This window comes from Paramisgurnus dabryanus, chromosome 3 (assembly GCF_030506205.2).
Source record: "Paramisgurnus dabryanus chromosome 3, PD_genome_1.1, whole genome shotgun sequence".
Taxonomy (NCBI): Eukaryota; Metazoa; Chordata; class Actinopteri; order Cypriniformes; family Cobitidae; genus Paramisgurnus; species Paramisgurnus dabryanus.
The window spans coordinates 11,455,936-11,481,745 of NC_133339.1; the positions used below are offsets into that span (position 1 = coordinate 11,455,936).

Genomic DNA, 25,810 nt, shown 5'->3' on the forward strand with positions numbered 1-25,810 from the left:
TATTATTATTTACTATAATAAGGAAATAAGTGTAAATGAAGACAAAAAATGAATCTTTGAGAGAGAGAAAGTGACAACAGAAAGAGAAAATCATGAGGAAAGAATAAAGAGTAAGAAGAGGGGGGATTTAGAAAGAGAGATATTAAGTTTGTATTGGAGTGATATGTGACTTGTGCATGATCAGTTGCGGCTTTACAACATGGTGTTCATTAATAGTGATCCTGAAGTCTGCTTTAGCCAAGTGTCTTCTTGGTTTTATACAGTACTTTATTGCCAAATGTGGCAATTATTTTTAATAATATTTTAAAAATATTTTAATTTTTACTTTGATAAAAAGAGATATAAGAGGAGGAAGAGAAATGGAAAGAAATGTGACATGATGTGAAGTCATTTTCAGTTTCTCTTTTAAATATGAAATTTGTGTAATCCATTCAATGAGAAATATTAGTAATCAGTAATTGCCCAACAAAACATTATTTTAGTTTAAATAAAGGTAAATATCAAGTAAAATAAATGGTTGTTCTATTTTCGAACACAGAAAGAGTTTTTTTTCTGTTCTGTTGGGTGGAGTTGATGACAAGTAAAGGCAGGGGTTTTAAATCCCTATAAAGTTGTTGTCCACAAAGTAAAACTACACTGAAGACTGAAGATCAGCATTACAGTAAGTATTTCCACTTCAACACATACTTGCATTGAATTATAACAGACATAATTCTATAAGCAGATTTACCAAGGTTGTTTTGATAGAGTTTAATTAGACAACAAGATTTTTATTTTTAAGTTATGACAACATCAATACCTACATACATATCGAACGGGTGTGATAGCTGTGGAAAAAGATAAGGCCAGAGAAATTGAGTGAATTTAGTTTGGATTTTATTATAAATTATAATCAATTCAATTCAATTTTATTTACATAGCGCTTTTCAAAATTGTTAATTGTTGCAAAGCAGCTTTACATGAGTAAATGTAGGGGAGAACACAGAAAATCAATAGATAATATAAGAAGTAGAATATATCGGCTAAGGTTAAACCGTACAAGCGAGCGTATTAATAATGTAACGTATACAGTAAAGTGCTTAAGTTAAGCCAAAGTTGGCTGACTCTCCCGGGGACGAAAAAACCCCGTAGGAGAAAACCCAATGGGAAAAACTCCTAGAAGGACAAAAAACCCTTGGGAGAAATTAATATATATTTATATATATGTAAACAGGGTAGGGATAGGAGGCGGGTAAGCGGATTAAACTGGTTCAGCCGGTGGTCGTTGGTCGCGCATCGGCTGGGCATCACGTTGAAGGACAGCCAGTAGATCAGTGGTGCGATGACCTTCACAGCAGCAGGAACTGGGTCTGTTTGTCTCATTGTCCTCGGGGTCGAGGACGAGACAGGGAGACAAAAACAGAATTTTATTAGCGTAGGGGCCGTTTGCATGTAATGCAAGTGTCATACATTATAGTGGTTTAATATCACAGATTTATTTTTCTGTTTTGTACCTGTCATATGTACGATGTTTGATATTATTTAGGAATGTATTTGCTTATACCAAGGTTATTTTTGTAAACTAAAACTATAAGACGAAAACAATTGATAAAAATACATTTTCGTAAACTGAAATATAAACTAAAAAACCAAACTACAACAACAACAGCTATTGAAAACAGATTATGGCCTCAGGCAGTTTTACACCCCTGTTGTTTCTGGTGCGTCCAGTAGGGGGAGAAGAATAAGCATAGGCCTACGTACGTAGCTTACAGCAAAACAACACCTTTAAATAAACAGTAAAATTTTAATGTATTGTCCATTAAAATAGACTTATTAGCATTTAAGTGAATTTAAACATAAATGAATTACATTGACATATAAGATAATAAACAGTGTAATGATCCACACCAAAGATTAAAATATATGTAGATATTCACTGTTGATTTATACACATCCATTGAAGTGCAATGGAATTCAGTGTTTTATTGAATTGAACAATTAATAACGCATTATGATCCTCTGTACCCAAGCTATATTCATTATATGTTTTCATATTTTAAAATTACTGTCATTTCTCTCTCTCTCATGATTGTATCTGTGTCTAGGATGAACCGCGTTTGTAGTTTTTTTTTTGGAAACAGTTGACAAAGTCCCAACTGTTGTTAATTCTGCGAAGAAAGTGCTTTTGTCAAATGTGCCTCCGTTTATAAGCGATGGGATAATTAAACAGCAGTTACAAAGATATGGCCAAATTGTGTCTGCTATTAAAAAGATACCACTAGGATCTAAGTCTCCTCTCTTAAAACGTCTTGTTAATTTTAGGAGACAACTGTTTATGATTTTACATAATCATGTGGAAGAATTGAACATTGTGTTAAACTTTAAAGTGTTCGAGGGGTTGATAAAGAAGTGGAAAATGCTAGAGAGAAAAGTAGTGTTTGCAGGGAGAAAGTGAAAGTACAGAGACTGGAATGTCACAAAGTAGAGAAATAAATGAAAACCTGGAAAGTGATATGGAGGAAGAAGGAATGGGTGACACAGATGAAAGGTTTAAAGTTCCGGTGGTTAAAAGGAAAGCCAAAAATTAATTGAAAACAGGGGCGGAGTGGGACCTAAAAATCTACCGGGAAATTTCATAGACCACCAGCCCTCCATGGTCAAAAAATAAGCAAATGCTGAAATCTAAAATTACAATAAAATGACTGCACAACAACATGAAATACCAAGTGTAATAATTATTATTTAAAAGATCTTAAAGTCAACAACAGTTCCCTAGTTTTAGGTAAGATTAAGCTTACTATGGTTGCAAAGCAGTTGCTTATAAAATTATTAAGCCTGTTTGGAGAGAGATGTTTTATGTGACTGTAGTACGGCTGGTAAATAATCAACTTTAAGTTTATTTATGAAGAGACACTATAAAACAATTAAACCTCAGGTGGTGTTGCTAACCCAAATTTGACTCTTATGTGAAACTGTTTACAGACATGCAACTCTCTGTTCTCCTAATCTCTTCATCACAAAGGCTTTGGCACTGTTAGCCTTAAGGCTCACATCACTGAGTATCTGCTGAAATATATGATGTAATGTATACATATTATGTGGTTCTAAGTTGGTATTTAATATTAATGTTTACTAGTATTATTTTAAAGGTCATGGTGCGATGAGTAAAAAGGTCTCATTTCTATAAATCTAAGATATGATGGATTAAGGTTTAAGAACTTTGGATAGAAGATGCATTTCTTGTAGAGGTGGGATTTTGCCTTGATATTTCTGGCTAGTTTGACCAGTTGCCAAGATACTCCTGGCTAGTTTGACCAGGTGCTCTTTAGTATCACTTGGCACAGGTCAAACTGGATTTTGACCAGGTGTTCTTTAGTATCACTTGGTACAGGTCAAACCAGATTTTGGTAGTTTTCTCAAGCTGTGTATAAAAGGTGGCCTGGCAAAACATTCTGGGAGCCATTCTGTACCCAGAAGCTCCCACACTTTGTGTGTATTCAAACCTTATGGAGGCATCCTGTAACCAGGAGCTCCCACACTTTGTGTGTAGCCTATACAAACCTTATGGAGGCATCCTGTAACCAGGAGCTCCCACACTCTGTGTGTATTCAAACCTTATGGAGGCATCCTGTAACCAGGAGCTCTCACACTTTGTGTGTATAAAACATCATGGAAGAAATCTTTAACAAGAATCTTCCTACACCATTTTAGGTGTATTATATTCACGATGGAAGTACTCTGTAGCCAGAGTGTCTATTGCCAGGCATGACTTTGTAACTTTTGCAATTGTTGATCTTTTTAATTAATTGGAATTGAATCATATTCTGTATGATATTCTTTAATTGATGTTTGAAGCTGGAACCTGCCTGGTATAATAAATTGTTACATTTGATTCATCTAAATTCTTCAGAAATTGTATTGATTTATTTTAATTCTTTCAGAAATTATTATTTCCAGTAGATTAGAAGGAGTCTGGTATTACCACAAAATAAGTATGCCAGGATATGATCACACTGGTGTTTTGATGTTGAATGGAGCATGGGGCACATTCACCAGGACTCTCAGATTTATGTCTATCACCTGCCTTAGCAAGTTGCATGATCGTGACTAAAGTAACTATTTTTATGATCGGAGCAAGCATGGGGCGGCCAGACGTAAAAATATTAGTTTACCCGGCAACCTCTGACTAAGACCAGACTGGCAATTTTGTGTCCGTGAGATGTACGCAACGGCCGGCGTATATCCTGTGCGATATCGGGTCCCTAATGAACGAATAACTAAGACTATGGGAATTTATAAATAATCAAACATATAAATTATGATCAACAGATAATTGGAATAATACACTAAATTCTTACTATATTAAATTGGAGTCAGATTATAATTTAACCACAGAGGTCAACGAAACAAATTAAATAAATGGAATTATTCTTCTAGAAGCGCTAAAGGAAAACGAGAACACGAGACCCCTTCTCCCCACGCCATTGGACTCCGTCGTTGGACCAGTGGGTGGCGTCTTACATGACAAAATGTCAGTCATCGTGTGATAACGAAAATATAACGCAACTTACATGTTCTGAGCAGGTGTTGTCAGTGAACAGGCTGTAAACTGTTGGCTAAGTTACATACACTCGTGAAAAACTGATGCTGATTATCTGGGAAACATTCTCTAACAGCAGTCAAGTTGTCATTGTTTGTGTCAAAGTTGTGCATTTGTTGTAACATTAAAACAGGAGATCAGACTTAGGCTACTCTTTGCTGCTCAAAGTGATGCTCGGAGCTCCACTCCTCTGTGCAAGGCTATGCTTTTTATTGGTTGTTGCGTTAAATCTTACCCAGATACAACAGTCCTATTTTCTGATTGGCTATTGTGTAGCCTCTTTCTTTATTTCTTGATTGGCTGATAGAACTCCAGGGGAGACGGGCTTGATAGAGAGAGCGGTGCGGCCAGATACATTTTGAGCGCTGAAGCATATTAAATATATGATAAATAGGTTTTAGTGTGGCCGGAGTGCACGACTAAAGACTGAAAGCACGGCTATTATCAGACCAGCCCTCGCAGCCTTAAAATACTACCGGCCCACCGGGAAAAGTCCCGACTTTCCCGATTGCCACTCTGCCCCTGATTGAAAAGGTGTGAAATCTAAGGCATTTAGAAAAAGTCAGGAAGTGGTTAAAGGGAAAAATTATTGTAACACAGACGAATTGTCAGATAATTCCTCTTTAGATGCTCTGTCAGACTATTCAGAATCTGTTGAGAATGAAGAAAGCAAGGAAAGTGGATATAGTTTGGAAAGGGTGCAAAGTTTTTTGAGTAGCACAAAAGGTAAAAGAAATGTAGTTGTGCCAGATTTTTTCCCTGATAAAGAACTTTTCATTGATTCAGCAAAATTTTTAAAGAAGCAGAGAGGGGAGAAATGTTTATCTAAGATATACATGGCTTAAGAAGGAGACGGAAAGGTCTAAAAGAGATATGCTTAATGTGATGGTTGTCTGCAATTTGATGATATTTCTCCTCATATTTTTTATGTGTGAGGTCAACATCGCTACCATTAATGTTAATTGAGCAAGAAATATAAGGAAAAGAGCAACAGTTACACAACAAAAGAAAGTTGATATCACAATGCTGCAAGAAACACATAGTGATGTTAAGATTGGGTAAGAGAGTTGGATGGCTGCCCATATTGAGCCACAATACCTCAGTTAGAGGTGGTGTGGCAATTCTTTTCTGAAGAAACTTCACCTCAGACACATACCAGGTGGATGAGATCATTAAGGGCAGAATGCTAAAAGTAAGAGCTATTTTTAACAAACTTTATTTTATTTTTATTTGCGTGTATAGCCCCACAGCTTGTGTGGAGAGAATTTTTTAATTCACTGTGTTCTGCTTTACAAGAATGAGAATGACTATCTTGTCTTTGGTGCACAGCCCTCCAAGGAATAAGGATAGGAAAAGCACTGGGAATTGATGTTTACCAGTTGACTTTTTTAAGTGTTTTGGTCAGTACTGTGCAGAGAACTGTAACAGGGAATTGTGGGAGAGAACCAGACAGCAGCCTGTAGAGAAAGAAATACTCCAAAGTAGATGGCGCTGGGTTGGCTTTATCCTCTGAAAACCTGCAAAACACATCACTAGACAGGTGCTCATCTGAAACCCTCAAGGCAAGAGGAAAAGAAACTCACCAAGTGGTCAGGGGTGTTCACTGATATGCTCACACAAAAATCGCTGCAAAAGTGATTTCCAACAGCTGTTTTAGCATTTGTTGTTAACTTGTGGACCTATTTTTCCAAATGCCTCACACCCGTACATTTTTCCGTTGAGAGCTTGAATAATAAATACTCCAGCCCAGTTGGTGGCGCTAATCCGCCTTTGCCAATTGCAAGAATAGAAACAAAGTTCCCGGCGCGGAGTAATACCGTACCTCACAGGACATCTAATACAAGTCAATGGAGTTGGTAAAAACTACGATAAAACCTGTTGGAATGCGTATTTTGCAGCGATTTTTGTGTGAGCATACCAGTGAACACCCCTGACCACTCGGTGAGTTTCACGTCTTTGTAAACGAAAGTTTAATGCATTTTAGGAAGGATTGTTCCAGTGCACCATTAAACCCATTGTAGAGGTGTGAGCTGAAACACAAACACGCGAAAATTCTCAGGGCAGCCGAAAATGTCGAAATTTCAGTCAAAACCATTCTATTTCACCATAAACAATCTGAAAACAGGGCTTTAAGTCTAAAATACCGAACTTGTCCTTTAAGTGATGTGTATGGTGTTTTCTTATATGCTCATGATTTGTCTGATACAATGTTTTCTTCATGTACAGGTAAATCTTTGTACAGATATTGTGTGATAACTTTCTGTAAAAAACTGTTGAAAATGAAAGTTGATACTCCATGGCGGGCGTATTTTAATTTAAATACAGAAAGAGAACCCGAATGGAGGGCAATTTACAAGCCGCCTTTAGCCAAAAAAGTAGGAGATTTACAGTGGAGAATCTTACATGGAGTTAACGCTTTTATTTCCATTTTAAATCCTGAGGTTGAAGTTGATGTTTTGCAATGAAAATGCCTTTTTGAATTTTGACAGATTACAGCTTTTGTTTCTTCTGTTAGGAGACATTTTTGAAAAATTACAGAATTTTTGCTTAATTTCTGGTACGACTCTAAAAAACAAATTTCTTTCTTACAGGTCTTGAGCCTCAGCTAAGAACACAACAGCAGCAGACAATGGTAGATATAAAACATTCAGATCACTATTGTCTAAAATCATAAACGGGTCATTCCTACAATTGGGTGCCATTTGTGTCTCACAAACCATAGAACTCAATGAAATGTACCTAGAATTAAATGAAATTTTAAATAATTACTCATTATTCAGGGCAAATAGGTTGAACTCCCATGTCCCCAGGCATGTATGCTTAATTATGGTGCGTTCCAGGCAGGTTTTTAAACCCGTGAGTTACGACTTCAAAACCACGACTCACGACCCTATGCGTTCCAGGCAGCCTGTAACTCGTGTTTTTACAACCTTCTACCGGTGAAAGTGCACTGGAACGGCAGTCAAACCCGTGACTTCCCACCCGTGAACTCGTACTAGATCGATGTACTCCCAGTTCAAAGTCGTGAGTCGTGGTTTTGAAGTCGTGAGTTACGGGTTACAGGTTGCCTGGAACGCAGCATTATACAACAGTTCTTTCTGGTTCTCGAATCTGATTGGCTAAGAGCTATGCGATATTGTGCTGATAACGGCACTGTAACCGCATCACCTTTCGTATTATTCCGCCACCTAGTGAATGGAGGTCCTAAGCAGGCTCATCTCTGAATGGAAAAACACAGACGCGCTGTTTTGAATCACTCTCCGTGTGTCTCATTAGTTTACTAGCTCATAAATCAGTCTGTGAATCCCCAATCGGAAGTAATTATTCTGTCAAAGATCAGCGCTCTTGGATGTTACGTTAAAGTTAATGGGAGAAATGTCTTGTCACATCGTGTGGACGATTAACACTTGGAAAGAGGAATATAAACACTCGTTTTTTTCTGGAGCTATATCTTTTATCAGAACGCGAAAACACAGTGGAACTGCAGGTAAGCACCGCAGCTTTTAAATGTGGACATTGATCATTTACTTTATCGTGATGTGACTATTAAAACATGTTATGAGATATCGCCACTGGTATATTTATAAGCAGCATGCAAAAACATCTCTCTGACACTTATAAAAAACCATTTTGTATAGTACTGACAAGAACAAAGTTTAATAATAATAATCGAGTGCTCGTATCGCATTAAGAATAAATGAGAAAGCAATAGTAACGTTATACAAGTATAGTTTTATTAACTTTTACCTCGCGCCAAAACAATAACAACACAAAAGACACTAAATATGAATAAAAAAACAAGTAATCGTTTGATCATGACACCACATACTGCTGATTTGATCTCATTTTGACGATCATAAACAAACAAGGCCAACATGAGAGCCAGGGTATCTCTGTCAGAGATGTAGCCCAGAGAGGGCGGTGGTCAGCGGGGCGAGTGAACACTCACGTCCGCTCATGCTTTGGTTCTCATTCGTACCGAATCTCAGTAAGCACTCGTTCAAACAGGCGCTATCTTTACTAATCGACTGCAGATTTAAATATAATACATATACATTCTCGACTAAACTAATCTTAAAACTACACTTTGTGACCAAGAAACGGTAATATAAAGAAACGGCTTTTCCGTCCATTGAGTTGTTATGAGCTTCAAAGCAGCCGAAAGTTTTACCTGTCATTCTGGCCGCCCTCAAATCCGTGGCGGAAGAAGTAGTTCTCAAACAAAGAGGCTTTTAAAATAACTCCGTTGTTGTTTTTTAGTTTTCGTTTTTCAAACGTGTGCCGTCGAACTGTTGTATAAAAGCAATATCGCTCTCGGAGTCGTGTGATATAGCTCTATATCATCACGGCTGTGATTGCCTCCGGCACTCGGCCTACGGCCTCGTGCCTCTGGCCTAATCACAGCCGTGATGATATAGAGCTATATCACACTCCTACTCGAGCGATATTGCTTAATTTTAGTAACGAATATAACTAATTAAATAAAATAAATCCTAAAAATTGTATTACTGTTGTTTAGTCATATTTGTAATATTCCTCAACAAATGTTATTTTTAATTATTAATGCATTTTTAATTATAAAATCTTTAAAGTGGACATTCCACAAGACGTTTTCAAGATATTAAAATAAATCTTTGATGTCCCCAGATTACATATGTAAAGTTTTAGCTCAAAATACCCTATAGGTAATTTATTGTGGCATGTTAAAACAGGCACTTTATGGGGCTGAGCAAAAATGCACCGTTTTGTGTGTATCCCTTTAAATCCAAATGAGCTGCTCAGGTGGGCGGAGTCTCAAGCGCTCATGCTGTAGACATGGCATTGCATTCTCACACGAAAGATGTTAGTAAGAGATGTTCAGCATTATATAGTTGAACAAGTTTAAAAAGTCAATCATCTGTTTTATGCATACTAAATACATGTTTATCACCAGATGGGGAACATTGTGGAATAAAAAATAAAGACTTTTAGGTATCATAGTGTTTTAAACAGGCACAATGATTTTCAGCATGTTACAATAAATTACACTTCCACAAACACTCAGAAGTTAACTTTTTGACCAAACCACACGAGCACATTTAAATGATCTGTAATAAAACAACACGTTTAATGCTTAAACTTTAGAGAAACAGATCAAATGACATGTTTAAGTTTATTGTGTACACATATTGAACACATTCGTGTTTCTGTCAGTCTCTCACTCTCTATCTTGTAACTCCTCGTATTCATTTGAAACTTGAGAGAAACATTAAACAACATATTTATGCTTATTGTGTATGATAGTGAAAATGCGTTGTTCTCTCACTCGGTTTCGTGCAGTGCATTAAAGATACAATTTGTATTTATGCGCCGCAAGATGGCGCCAGATCAAACAAAAACAATGATGTTGTTTACTGACGCTCTGAAGCAGCGTGGAATTATGGGATTTGTAGTCTTTAACTCAACCGCTGATGACGAGAACGAGAAATCACGTTGATGGATAAGGTAATCAAGTCTTATAAATGTTGCTATGATGACATCGTTTATTTCATTATGTAAGTTTATATGCAGTGCTTTAAGTGGGCCGGAACGCCCCGGTACTCAGTACCGCCACTTCTAAAAAAAGCTCTTGAGCGTACCACCACCTCTCCGTGCGCCCAGAACGTGCTTTTAGCGTACCGGAACGCTCATTTGCACATCTGTATAAAAATCAGAGGTTTAATTTAATCCTTTGCTGCGCTGCGGCTTTTCAGAGCAACCTTAATGTACGCTTCCTAATTCGTCCCACCGAGAGCAGAGACTACATTACCCATACACCCTTGCGTTTACAAGTTAAAAGCGCATGCGTCCGTCAGTCAGTGTCAACGTGCCCTGGAGAGGTGTTTGAAACGCGCAACCAGCTGCTCGGTTAAAATGAAAATACAATGAACACTTAATATGCCCTCCTTGTTTTAGACTCTAAATAGTAAAAGAACACCGTCAGAATCAGAGGACTCGCTGACATCCCACCAAGCCAGAATGATAGCTGCAGGTCAGACGCAAGCCTTGTAGGTACGTGATAATCTCCGCTGTCGCGGCTGTCAGTTTGGTTCCCCTCGAAGCAACTTCGGATTTCCTCAGGCGATGTGCAGAAAACATTCTTGAAATTGTAATATACATTTAGTTTAATTGCTAAACTACAAGTGAACAAAATTTCAATGAATTTGAACGACGTACACAGTAGTTTTACCACCCACAAAATGGAAAACAATTGGACAAAATAAATGACTTTCGAGTTTCAAATGGCCAGTATTTTGTTATTCTTGAACCCATAGACATGGTCTTGGTGTCATTTTTTAAAAGAAAATTTAAGCTCTTTCTATCTGAACAACTAGTTTTAGCATTGAACCATGCTGAAAATGTTAATCACATATCTACCTTTTGCACATTTTATTTATGTTCAAAAGCTCTACAGTAGCTCTTTCTAATGGTATTTTTTCAAAATCCTTTTGCACATTTTATTTATGTTCAGTGGCTATTTCTAGCTCAAGCAAATCCACAAACTTATAAAAGGATTTATTATTTTTTACACGGTCGTCTGTTGACTGCTGAATATAAAACCCCTTCAATATAGGAGTCGAGTCAGCAAAAAAAAAAAAAAAAAAAAAAAACTATATATATCAGTGGGGAACCTTCAGGGCCTTCTACGCCTTCAGAGAAGGCCTAAAAAAATTAATAAAAGATTTTTTATTATAAATAATATAGTATTCAATAAAAATATGTTTTTACATTTTAAAATTTCTATTTAATTCAATTTAATACAATACATGTAATATATTTTCTCTCATCTATGTTCTAACGTTAAGCTTACTGTCAGGTTCATGTCATGAAAACATCTAATCCAATCAGAATCGTCTGTCTCTATTAAGGCCCGGTTATCTGGCTCATTCATTGGTTAGGACTTCATGAATCCCAGGGAAGGCCAAGCTATGTGTTTTGGTGTGGAGAGTGACGGGCAAATCGACCAATCACGTTTTGATTTCAAGTGGGCGGGTAAAAAACAAAACATTGTAAGCCTTCATGAAGTCCTAAGCATGCAACAAACTGGATGCGAGCAGCCGTTGAACACCAAAGACAAAGATCATAGACCGTTAATATTAATACAGTCTAGTGGCCCGAATCTCTGCGGTGAGAGTGGTTGAGGTAAATGGCGGAAAACGTGATTGACGTTGTGGTTAGCTTGATAGGACTGAGGTAAAAACGAAATTACTTAAGCGCGTACTCGTGAAGAGCACAGCTGGGAGAAGCGCGTGCAGAGGAGCCTGTGCATATGACGCGAACACGAGTAAAATAAAGGGTTTAATTATACTTTTACTTCCTGACAGTTTCACTTGTTACGTGAGGATAGTAATGACTGACAGACGACGCCGAATTACATACAATATAATTTCCTAACTAAATCTGAGAGAATGCGAAAACATTCAAATATTTTTTTCCCCGCTATACTCGATGGGCAGGGCGGAGATACATTTTGGTAGCCCTCGTGGCTCGGGCTAGAGATTTTGCGAGCCCTGGATATCTTATAACAACAGTTATGAGCCACAAGGAGGTGCACTGAGAACGCAGGGTGCTATATTTCCCCTTATGAAAAAGGCTAACAAGGTATCCTACAGCTAAATATATATTTCCAAAAAATAAATTAAAGAACATAATTTAAGCTTGTTAAATGCAAATTTACAGAGCCCCTGACTGTCATTACAGAGCAGCAGAGTCTGTATGTGTGTTTATCAGTTAGATTAAAGTAATTTTAAACTTTAAAACTGCATTTAAAGGCAGACAATGCCCATTCTTTAATTTAACTTTGCGTGCTCAGAATTTTTACACGTTCACTGTATGATTTAACGAAATACGAATAGCCTAGTATTATGGATGGAGAGGCATTTTCACTTCATTGCATATTTTGAAGGCCCAGCTAAAGTACCCACGGTTCGCCACTGATATATATATATATATATATATATATATATATATATATATATATATATATATATATATGAGTACCGGCACCTCTTTTGAGCCACTTAAAGCACTGTTTATATGTGATGTTCAAAACGAAATTGTTAGTCATATTGATATTACAGTATTAGTCCAAATTCGATGGTAAACACAGCACAGAATTAAGTTTTCAACTTACAATCTACAATGATTTTTCACATAATGTATTGACAGTACAAATCTTATTGTGAAGTGTCTTAAAATGACCATTTATATTGCTGTACAATACCTTTTGATGTGCATATCGTCCGCGGGAAGACGCGCTGATTACAATCTACACTAATGTTGTGATCAATATAATAGCATACGTTTTTTGAAGGGTTACGAATCAAAACAACTCACCCATCGCGTAAAACACAAGCAGGATCAGAATCTCGGTCTAGTTAAATGATGTCGTGAAGCTCTCTCCATCCAGATAATGCAACAACAAATTGATCCTCATTCTTTCTCTCGTTTTGTTCCAAACTCTTCTTGGGTCGTTTGGTTGGCCCGTACGCTTACAGGAGCTGACACAACCAGCAGCAGACGGTACAGAGATATCCAAGCGCGTAGCCCGACAGGCGCTATCGCATAGTTCTGCATTTGTCCACAACACTGGCTCGCTGTGTCCGAAAACTCAAGACAGTGAGGACTTGTTGCCTCGCTGCCTCTTGAGGAAATGACTTCGGCCTCGGAGGCCTGAAGGCCGCTCAGAGAAAAGCTTTCCGACGCACTTCAAAGGCAGCGTGTTTGAAATATAAACAGAGAGCGCCTTTGTGATAACTAATCACATATTTGAAAACTACAATACTAATTTCTCGCTAGAAATGCAATTAAAATGCTTAAAAAGTGAAAATATACGTTTATTTTCACTAAATTTGTGCTCCAGTCGCTTCCTTGGCCGCCATTTTATTTTTTCGAGCTCGACCACTGTTGTCATGTCGTTTACGTCAGTAAAGGCGGTGACAAAGGGTCACATGGATATTAACGTCATTGACAGGAGACTGCACTGCCCCGTGTCAATGTTTTGAATGGAAATTTTCTCACGATTTACAAGTAGTTGAAAACATTACAGATATTGATAGTAATCAGCTGGACAAAATATATAACACTGGCCTAGTGGTTTTTGGAGATTTTACTGCAAATATCTTACAAATTGCACCTTTAATCCTCGTGTTCATTCATATAAACTTCAGAGAAACATATTAAACAACATACTTGTATTGATGATCTCTCTCTCTCTCGTTCGTTCGCTCACTCGCTCTCTTTCACTCACTCTCTCTCTCTTGCACTAAGGTAACGTTAATCCTCATCTTCAACCTTTAGAAAGATTATTAAAACTACAAGTTATAAGATTGTAGGCTCCTGTTTGTGTTTGAGGGAATACAAACGCCTCATGCTGTCAGTCATTCTTTCTCTCTGTCTCTCGCACTCGTGAGGCCGTTCATGGTTGGATAGCGCAGATGAAGGGGCGGTATCATTATAATAAGATCCCCTTACTACGTCATGGGGGGAGCGAAATCCACATGACCTATTTTTTAAACATGCTTGCAGAGAGGGCCTTACCAAAACAAAGTTACAGGGTTGCTATTTTTCATGTTTTCTGGGTTGGTAGAAGCTCTGGGGACCCCATTATAGCACTTATACATGGCAAAAGTCTGATTTTCATGGAATGTCCCCTTTAAATAAAGTTGCATCCCTAAGATGTCCCCCCTGTTACTCTTATGGAAATCTCCCTGAACACACCCCCTAGTTGCTCCTCTAGTCACATGACTCTCATGAAGAGGCTTACAATTATGGAGGGAAATCATTTATAAGAAGCAAAGTATGTATCACTCTTTTATCAACTTTTTATTGAAAAAATGTAGAATAGTTCACTGATGTGGAACACGTCCCCCCTGTTATGCTGATTTATAGAGGAAACTATTGTTTTTTTTTTTTATTTTGAGATATATTGTTAATATGTAGTAAATGATAAAAATCTTCTTCTATGGTCAATATGTATTAGCTTGTTGTTTACTACACGAGCAGTAATGGCCGAATTTAACATAAAATGTTACTGTCCTGTCCGTCCACCCTTTTACTGTTTTACATAATAATGATTGTGCTGTATACACTGTATTGATATTTATTTTATTCATTTTTTATTTTATACATTCAAAGATTTGAGATGGACCAATATATTTTTCTTACATTTTAATAAACCCTTTTTCGGCTGAAATTATAAAATCATGCAAATAAAAAAGGAACGTTACTACTCTGAAATGGCGCTTAATAGTAGGATTGACCCAGACATACCTGCTCATTCTACTTTCAAGAGAACCTTATAGACAATTTAAAATCTCATTATGACTGTCCTATAGTAATTTAATGTTTCATTTAATTATCTTCCAGTCTTACGATCTGCGCCGCAGAGGAAATCAAGGTAATCTTGACCAACACTGGATAAACAACCATAAAATGATCTCTTCACCAGATACATTTATCAAGATCACACAGATTGTGTAAATAATATGAAAATTGTTGCTTTACTAAACAATTCAAAGTTTGACCTCTCTTCTTAATGAGATACAGCAGCAGCAGCAGTGCAGAACAAAGACCCGATCAATATCGTCCTTCTGGGAAAGACTGGTGTTGGGAAAAGTTCATCAGGAAACACCATACTGGGAGAAAACAGATTTAGATGTGGAAGAAGTCTGTCATCTGTTACAAAAGTGTCTAGTGCTGTGTGTAAAGAGATTGGTGGCAGAGATGTATGTGTCATTGATACCCCTGGTTTTTTTGATACCACACTTTCAAAAGAAAGATTGGCATGGGAGTTTGCGAGGAGTGTGTATCTGTCCCGACCAGGAGATCACGCGTTCTTGTTCGTTGTGCCATTTGGTAGATTCACAGAGCAGGAGGCAGAAATAGTAAATCGAATGAAAAAGGTTTTTGGGGGAGATGTGCTGAAGCATGTTATAATCCTCTTCACACACGGGGATGAATGTGACCACAAGACAGTAGTCTCAGAGATAGATCAGAATCAAGTTGTGAAAAAAGTCATAGAGAGCTGTCGTGGGTATCACATCATTAACAACAGAGATCTGAATAACAGACGACAGGTGACTGAACTACTGCAGAAGATCCTGCTTATCAATGCTTACTACACACATGAGATGTATGATTGGGCACAAAAGAATCCATTTGAAAAGTTTTGGCATCACTTCAAGCAGTTTTTCATTGCTCTTGTTGAATTTTTCACTGGAGACTATAACAATATTACCCATTACCCATTTCCACAAGGTTTGTGTTTAGGCTATAGTGCTGTTGTTATACTTCCATTATACTACTAATACTAATACTCATATCCTTAGAACTGGGTATGAGTAATAAATATATACAACATCAAATGTGATTAAGCAGTTTTAGATATTAACCATCTTGTTTGTATGTGTCAAATCTAAATCTTTATTGCAGTTAATTTCACAAAATAGTCATGTTATGACTGTCACGTCATGACCGTCAAATTGGGACGTGATGTCTCTGTTCCCTTCCTTCAGGGAACAAGGGTTACATACGTAACCGAGACGGTTTCATGATTTATAGATCATGATTTTTTAAATTTACTTTTTATTTCTTTTTTATTTTGAACCGCACTTTCACACAAGATAATCATGGGTTTCATTGCTTGAATTGCATTTGAAGGATCCTACTCTATCCTCACATGCAGAATATTTGTTTTATTCCTAATCATTTATTTACATAATCATCATAATAATTTTATAATCATTAGTTATCCAGATCATTTTTTATTTGATTATTCAATATTATTTTTATTATTATCCATTTCATTAGTATCATTTTTATCATTATATTACTGTTTATTCATTCATTATTATATTTCATTTTATTATATTATTCATTCATTATTATATTTCTATATTTTATTATATTATTCATTCATTATTATATTTCTATATTTTATATGTCTTATTGATTTCATTGTTGTTCAGTCTTATAGTTGTCTCACATTTGTGAAGTTTTATGAGCTGTCCTGTCTGTGTAAACGAAAATAGATAAAGAGAATGTTTAAGGAAGCTCAAGCTTTGTGGGATGTTGCTATTAATCAATTTTTTATATAACAGTGCATGCTGAATTCATGCGGGTGGGACGAGGTTTGAACATTAAGACAACTGAAACTATCCATCAATAAAAACTCTGTTCTATTTTATCATCTAAACCTTCATCTTATGTGCTGCTTGTGCTCTTCTCTAGCAACGATTGATCATTTTTTTATTTTGTCTGATGTGGAGACCTGATCTAAAAGTTTATACCAACTGTACTTTCACAAGTTAAAATAATAAAGATACAGTCTTGTTCAAAATAATAGCAGTACAATGTGACTAATCAGAATAATCAAGGTTTTTAGTATATTTTTTATTGCTACGTGGCAAACAAGTTACCAGTAGGTTCAGTAGATTCTCAGAAAACAAATGAGACCCAGCATTCATGATATGCACGCTCTTAAGGCTGTGCAATTGGGCAATTAGTTGAAAGGGGTGTGTTCGAAAAAATAGCAGTGTCTACCTTTGACTGTACAAACTCAAAACTATTTTGTACAAACATTTTTGGTAACGCTTTAGATTACAGCCCGGAAAGTACTGGGTAAGTACAGTGAATTTACAGCGTATGTTTCTGTAATTATAGTTTACTTATGAAGTACGTACGTGTAATTATAAGGGAACAATTTATAATATTTGGGGAATAAAGGGGTAACAACCAGGAAAAATACAAATAATATATGCAGTAAAGTACTGCGTAAGTACAGCGAATTTACAGCATACATTTCTGTAATTATAGTGTACTTATAAAGTACATACATGTAATTTTAAGGGAACAATTTATAATATTTTTGGAACAAAGGGGTAACAAGTGCCACTTTAATTTACAGCCCGCAGATGTTGTATTTACTCTTTAACTAAGTGAAACAAGGGGGTAACAAGTGCCACTTTAATTTACAGCCCACAGATGTTGTATTTACTCTTTAACTACGTGAAACAAGGGGGTAACAAGTGCCACTTTAATTTACAGCCCGCAGATTCTGTACTTACTCTGTAACTACGTGAAACAAGGGGGTAAAAAATTTTGACTTAGACTGTAACAACACAAAACAGTAACTACAGAAAATACACTCTTAGAAAGGATGTGTTAATTTTTTACACATCTTTGTGTGTTAAGTTTTTAACACATTATGTGTAATTTTAACACATTATGTATCATTTTGTGTTAAAATATAACACAAGTTGTGTTAAAAGTAACACAAAATGTTTTGTTTCCATAATAACACAGAGATGGGTGGATTTTGGGACAACGCATTTAGTGTGTCGTCCCAGAATCAACACTAATGTGTTGTTTTTAACACATTCGTTCTAAGAGTGTGGTTCTAGTTTTGCTTAATTTGTTTTCACCATAGTTGCCTTCCCTTTTTTTAATTTTGCTTGATGACCCAACAAATTCCTGTACTCTTTTTCTTTCTTAAGGTAAGTAACCTTTATTGAAAATCCTAAATAAATTGTATCATACTAATAAATAGCATAAACACATTAACTGAATTTCAAGTTTTGTTGTTTAGTAATCTAAAATACTTACTGCATATATTATTTGTATTTTTCCTGGTTGTTACCCCTTTGTTCCCCAAATATTATAAATTGTTCCCTTATAATTACACGTACGTACTTCATAAGTATACTATAATTACAGAAACATACGCTGTAAATTCACTGTACTTATGCAGTACTTTACTGCATATATTATTTGTATTTTTCCTGGTTGTTACCCCTTTATTCCCCAAATATTATAAATTGTTTCCTTATAATTACACGTACGTACTTCATAAGTAAACTATAATTACAGAAACATACGCTGTAAATTCGCTGTACTTACGTAGTACTTTCCGGGCTGTAATCTAAAGCGTTACCACATTTTTTTTTCTGGGATTTAGCAATCCTGTGAATCACTAAACTAATATTTAGTTGTATGACCACAGTTTTTTAAAACTGCTTGACATCTGTGTGGCATGGAGTCAACCAACTTGTGGCACCTCTCAGCTGTTATTCCACTCCATGATTCTTTAACAATTCATTGACATTTCTTGGTTTTGCTTCAGAAACAGCATTTTTGATATCACCCCACAAGTTCTCAATTGGATTAAGGTCTGGAGATTGGGCTGGCCACTCCATAACATTAATTTTGTTGGTTTGGAACCAAGACTTTGCCCGTTTACTAGTGTGTTTTGGGTCATTGGGCTCTATCTTGCACCCAGCGCAATTGACTTTGTCCGTGACGCATGTATCATTCGTATTTTGCCCCAGCGCACAGCAGGTTTTTCCCGTCACAGAAGCACGTCGGCAAACTAGGGAATGAACTTGCGCTCCCTGGGTGGTTCAGCGCAAAAAAAGAGGCGTGTTCCGGCGCAAACCATCCCTGATGCTATTTTGCAGTTTCAAAAAACAATTGCGCCACTGACCAGAAAAAAAAGTTTAAAGTCAGTGGCGCGTTGCGCGTTGTTCATTATGCTATTTTAAGGGCGCATGCTTGACCATAATGTATAGGGTGCACAACGCGCATACACTTTGCTTATCTAATCTACACAGATGCAACAGTTATTTTTGCAAATCATAAATTGTTACACTTAAAAATATTAATACACGAGATAAGGGGAATCATAGTGGTGAGCATTGTGGTGATAGTTTTTATTTATTCTCATGCAAATAACGATTAAAATATTTTCATAACTTTGTTGTGTGGCTGTATTACGTTTATTTTATGTAAATAATAATTAAAATGTTTTCATAAGAAACCTTAATGTATATGAACTTGATTTGTAAGAGTACTTTGGGGTTGGACCTTGCTTGCGTTTCTTGGGTCCGATTTCAAAGCCACCAAACCCTTTCAGCGGTGAGGGTGGACGCAGCGATGTCCTCTGCTGGCGTCAAGTCCTGAGGCAGATCCACCTCCCGTTACACGGCGTGCCCGATTTATGCTGGCAAGCGTGGGATTCCCCCGTACAAGGACATCGGTCTCCTCGGCTGTGAACCGCTCCTGGCGTGCGCCTGGTAAATCCGTCATAATAATAGCAACCCGCCATGGAACTTGCGCCCTTGCGTTTAAAGGGAATGTTGGCTAGCGTTCTGATTGGTTTATTTGACGTTACGCCCAAACCACACCTATGAATAATGAACCTACTTCAGACCAACCCCATATTGATTTGCGCCCGGCGCAAGAGTTATTTCTCACGCCGGGAAAATAGCAACAGCGCCCAAGATCCGCCCACAAACTCACTTGCGCGTTGCGCTTCGCACTTGCGTTTCAGATCGTTAAAATAGGGCCCATAGTCTTGTTGAAACAACCATTTCAAGGGCATGTCCTCTTCAGCATAGGGCAACATGACCTCTTCAAGTATTTTAACATATGCAAACTGATCCATGATCCCAGGTATGCGATAAATAGGCCCAACACCATAGTAGGAGAAACATGCCCATATCATGCTCCATGCTTCACTGTCTTCACGGTGTACTGTGGCTTGAATTCAGAGTTTGGGGGTCGTCTCACAAACTGCCTGTGGCCCTTGGACCCAAAAAGAACAATTTTACTCTCATCAGTCCACAAAATGTTCCTCCATTTCTCTTTAGGCCAGTTGATGTGTTCTTTGGCAAATTGTAACCTCTTCTGCACATGCCTTTTTTTAACAGAGGGACTTTGCGGGGGATTCTTGAAAATAGATTAGCTTCACACAGACGTCTTCTAACTGTCACAGTACTTACAGGTAACTCCAGACTGTCTTTGATCATCCTGGAGGTGATCATTGGCTGAGCCTTTGCCATTCTGGTTATTCTTATATCCATTTTGATGGTTGTCTTCCGTTTTCTTCCACGTCTCTCTGGTTTTGCTCTCCATTTTAAGGCATTGGAGATCCTTTTAGCTGAACAGCCCATCATTTTTTGCACCTCTTTATAGGTTTTCCCCTCTCCAATCAACTTTTTAATCAAAGTACGCTGTTCTTCTGAACAATGTCTTGAACGACCCATTTTCCTCAGCTTTCAAATGCATGTTCAACAAGTGTTGGCTTCATCCTTAAATAGGGGCCACCTGATTCACACCTGTTTCTTCACCAAATTGATGACCTCAGTGATTGAATGCCACACTGCAATTTTTTTGAACACACCCCTTTCAACTAATTCAACTAATTGCCCAATTGCACAGCCTTAAGAGCGTGCATATCATGAATGCTGGGTCTTGTTTGTTTTCTGAGAATCTACTGAACCTACTGGTAACTTGTTTGCCACGTACAGGGCTGGACTGGGACAAAAAATTGGCCCTGGCATTTTGGCCCACACCGGCCCACTACATAGGATCACAAATCTTTGTGCAATCTTGACTACTAACTCCATATAATGATTAAAGGTTCTCTAAGCGAATCTGCGAGACGTTAGTTATTGTTGACTTTCGAAACTGTTTTCAAACAGACGGAGCGTAGCTAACTCCTCCCCCTCCCCCTCCCTTCCGTGCTTTCATGAACGCGCCCAACCCCCACCCCCAAATCCTTCTTGTCGTTTATTGGTTAGAATACTTTGTTATGGTTTCTGTTTGTAGGTTTGGCCATTTGTTGATATTGCCGTTTGTGAAGCCTGGGCTGTCTACAAAGATCGCGTTTTTTTACAGTTTGATCAGCGGACAGGCAGCAAGCAGATAGTGAGGAGATGTTTCCGGTATGTAACAAAAAATGTTTTATGGTCTAAAACGCTTCAATTCGCTTAGAGCACCTTTAAGTAGAAAAGTATAAGAGCTGACATGTGACATTACAAAAATGTAAGCGCTGTAAAAGGCTTTGCAAGTTTAAAAAATCTTAGCCAGTGCGGGTGCAATGTTTAAACTAACCATTCTGACCACCTTATGATAACACTGAGACCTGATAAATGTTACAATGAAGTCGCAGTCTCACGGCAGAGCCACGAGTCCCATTACAGTGTGTGCAGAATATTTGATCACTTTTGAGCACCTTTTACCAATTCCAAACAACAGTAATTTTAACAACTAACATTCGTTTTTGTGTATATTTTTCTTTTCATCCTATTTATGACTTGCTGCCCGAATCAGGATTTCTTGTCTAATGGTCAAACCTCAATTTTGCAATTTCCATGCATGGCATCTTTCTTATGGACATCAAATAATAAATTTCCAGTGTGTGTTAAACCTTTTTTTAATCCATTTTAAATGTAAAAGAAAATGTGCCTACCTGAATATAAGGTGCCTTTTTCTCCAGCCAGCCATCATTAACAATAATGCAAGACTTATAAATGCTTTATTTACATAATTACTGGTAGTTATTAAGATTAATTTGCTTTAGAATTAGTAAATATGTTTGATAAAAACTGTGATCAAAAGTTTGATGTAGCTACCTAATAATTCTGCCCACACTGTATTTTATTGCAGTGTAATCACTGTCATTTTGCAAACAGCCATCGGTCTACCACTTGTGTTTTTGACTGCGTTTTTATCAAGAGGATTTCTAACGAAAGCAGTTCTGCTTACCGCACGTCAATTCGCTTCTCATGCACACTGACGCTGCGTGCTTCATAAAACAGCCCGAAAAGTTGTGATTGGGTTAGCCAAATGTCAAATAAAAAAGAACCAATGGGCTGCTGATTAGGTGTCTCCTGGGCCGGTCTTTCAGAAAAAAATCTTACGCTAACCTTTTTGGTAAAATGCAGTACATTGCCACCGCGCCTTTTAGCGCCATTAATGAATTACGTGAAAACAGAAACAAAGAAAGAAAGCAACGGGCCGCGTTGCGCGATGTACGAGTGTTTATGGGCTGGTCGACAGAAATAGCGTGAGATGTTTGATGCGTCGTGTGTATGATGCTCCTCCTCTGTTTCTTGTGCATCTGACACAAGAAACAGAGAGGGAGGGGTGGAGCCTGTGAAGAGATGATTGGGCCAGCCCAGTGTCAGTATGGAAAATTGACCAATGTGCCGCTGTCCCTGCTTTATGGGCCGGTCGTTGGCCAATTAAAAAAATCATATAGGCTATCCACCGGCCCCCAAGTGTGTCGGCCCACCGGGCATTTGCCCGGTATGCCAGATTACCAGTCCAGCCCTGGCCACGTAGCAATAAAAAATATACTAAAAACCTTGATTATTCTGGTTAGTCACATTGTACTGCTATTATTTTGAACAAGACTGTATATTTAGTAAATAAAGTAGTCTTGGGTAAATAATTTGTTCAAAATAAAGACGCTGTTTAAATTAAATGCTACATGATCTTTTGTTTTATACATTAAAATAGTTTAATATAGAACCTGTAGTTCAGAGTTTTAAGTTAGACAACTTTTGTTAAATCAGGTCTTGGTATGATACAAACAAACGGCTATTGTTGTTAACAAAAACGATCAACTTTATTAGTTAGCTGTAGATTCTGCTGGCTTTAAAATAAAATAAAAATTTGTGGCTTAATAAATGTAACTAAATAAAATAGTAAATTCTGTTTAAAAAATTATTCTTGTTCTTAACCAAATTTTTGTAAAAACAAAAAAAATACAATAAAAAGGTGAGTAATTCTAAATGAACACATTATTTAAAATCAACTTAATTTTATAAAATTTGTAAGAAGGAAATTAAATAAAAAAATTGGTTGAAACTACTTGAATTACTTTAGAAAATACAAACTACTAAAAAAAACTAACTAGGCAGTGGACTAAAAAGAATTCAAGATTCAAAGCGTTTATTGTCATGTACCCAGTAAGGAAACAGGTTTCCCTGAGCAATGAAATTCTTACTTTGCCGTCCACAGAGAATGCCAGGACTGTACATACATACACAAATTTACACGGATACATACACATATACAATTTATAAACAAATAGGAGAAGGAAAAAAACAGTGCGTCTGAGCCTTCCTCCGGCGTACAGGAGGGTTCACCCCGTGTTCCATGTATCTAAGATTAAACCTGTGATTTTTTCACGCCTTAATCCGCCTGCCCCGGTCCCCCCCCCCCCCCCCGCCTCGTATTGTTAATGGGGAGACCACATATTCGGTTAACCGTATTCTGGACTCCAGACGGAGGGGACGCGGATTTCAGTATTTGGTGGATTGGGAAGGTTACGGTCCGGAGGAGAGAAGGTGGGTTCCTGCTCGGGACATACTGGATCACCGCCTTATAGATGATTACAATCTACAGGTAAGGCAGGCTCAAGTGACGTCCTAGGGGAGGGGGTACTGTCACGGTAGGAAATCCACTGTTTCCACCGTGTCATGTGTGTTTGTTTGTTCACTCACCCCAGCCATGTGCTCATTAGAGCGATCTCCTGCACCTGTGTGTTGATTGTCTCGCTCCAGCTGATCATCCCCTTACGAAAATTAACCATGGTTTTACTACAGTTAAAACCAAAAAACCATGGTTACTGTAGTAAAACCATAGTAACTACAAAATAACCATGGTTTTGACAATCATGGTTTTCAAAAACCATAGATAAACCATAGTAAGTGTAGTAAAACCATGGTTTTGCTGATAGTAATCAATACACCAAAAAACCATGGTTACTACACTTTTACCACAATATAACCATGGTTAATTTTCGTAAGGGATCATTACATCACTCCATAAATACTCACCTGACTTTCTGTTCCTCGCCAGATCCTCACTTTGTGTTGGCTCCCGTGTTGTTTGGTTGTTCCGTGTGTCTTGGATTACGTTTTCAGTTGGATGTTGTTTGTCGTCGTCTTCATTTGGATTTACCCGTGTTCAGTCTGGATATCACCACTGCTCACCACTCCATTACCGACGCACTCAAATCCAACATCTTCCACCGTAGTCAACGCCACCATTGCCCACAACACCGGACTGAGCTACTTCCGCATTGCCTTTGAATACTCTCTCTTTGTTTACAATTCAATAAACATAGTTTTTACCTGCATTTGCTTCCGCGCATTTCGTGTCATTACAGAAAATTGAAGTGTTGTGTGTTCTTATTGTACTTTATTTCTTTTATAAAAGGTCAAGTTTATACTGTAAGCTTCATTCCCTTTATTACAGGTAAGCTTCATACTGTTTTAAATGATATATTTAGGGGACTCTGCTTTAAGACTTAGGATAATGATTTGTTAAAGTGTTATAAAGCTAATACATGTACAGTATATTGTACATTAAGTTTATTAAACTAATTATCAGAAGAATGTGGTACAACATGTGTTTGTTTGTTTTTATCGATATTTTTATGTTTTGTATGTGAGGTAATCTTGCTGGGAGTGAAGGCAGTGTGTATGACCGCTTGATATGAGAGACACATCCTGTTTATAAAGGTGATGTATGCATGTTTCTTTCAATCCTGACATTAAAATAATAGTTATTTACTGTTTAAACATCTTGGAGATGTTTGTTTGATTTTGTGTGTGTGTTCTTGTGGCAAATTTACCTGTATTGGCAGAATTAGTTATTATTATTTTTGTTATGTTGTAGGTAGCTCTATCATAGCTCTAACAAGTTGGATAGCTGCAGGTTGGCCATTGACTTGATAACAGTGGTTTATGAATAAATCTTTCACCAACCATTCACAACAGCAAACCATCTCTTATCTTACTCTTATCTGACTAAATGTTCAACCTCACTGCCACAAAACAAAGAACATTGGATGGAGTATTGGAGTATGTACTATACAATGAGCCAGAAAACAAAATATGGACTTTTTTGTTAGCTTCAACAAAAATTGACACATCCTATTGACTTTTATTTTTACAGTTAGTAATGTACTAACTACTATGCTGTCTATCTGTTTGTGCTAAAGTGTTTACATCTGAATGTAATGTCATATGTTAATATTCAGTATTTATCATTTGCATGTTTTGATGTGGCATAATGTCATGATTTTATTGATTTAATGTAATTGTTGTCTATTTAGAGTTATTGTCTTTGCCAAATTGTATTGTTAATTTATTTAATTTTAAAGCCGTTATTTTAACATCCATATCTTATTTAAGTAGTGATTTGTGTTATTAGCATAATAATTCATTATTTATTTTGATTGTGATTTTAATGCACATATTTATTATTGTATGATATCTCATGCAATGAAAAAGTGAAAATAAAAGTATTTTTCTGATGTCTTGAAGTTCTGTTTTTGTAACACAGTCTCACCCCATGGCGTCAATATTTCATGACACTTGACCATGCTTCAAAATTTTTTGACGAACTGGGGAC

At 37.2% G+C, this 25,810-nt stretch overlaps 1 protein-coding gene across 2 annotated transcripts; it reads left to right on the forward strand.

The window, feature by feature from the left end:
* Positions 1–567: 567 nt before the first annotated feature.
* Positions 568–16,228, forward strand: LOC135768905 (GTPase IMAP family member 9-like). 2 transcript variants are annotated; one of them, XM_065278268.2, is made up of 4 exons: positions 568–661; positions 7,174–7,214; positions 14,969–14,999; positions 15,143–16,228. In XM_065278268.2, the coding sequence occupies exons 2-4, from the start codon at positions 7,212–7,214 to the stop codon at positions 15,907–15,909; spliced, it is 801 nt and encodes a 266-aa protein (XP_065134340.1). In that variant the 5' UTR covers positions 568–661; positions 7,174–7,211; the 3' UTR covers positions 15,910–16,228. The 2 variants fall into 2 exon arrangements, with proteins under 2 accessions (XP_065134340.1, XP_065134341.1); XM_065278269.2 differs by having other exon boundaries at positions 570–661; positions 15,149–16,228.
* Positions 16,229–25,810: the final 9,582 nt, after the last annotated feature.

Coding starts and splice junctions, on each gene's coding strand:
- LOC135768905 (XM_065278268.2), top strand. Junction 15,000..15,142: donor GCGCCGCAGAGGAAATCAAG/GTAATCTTGACC, acceptor CTTCTTAATGAG/ATACAGCAGCAGCAGCAGTG.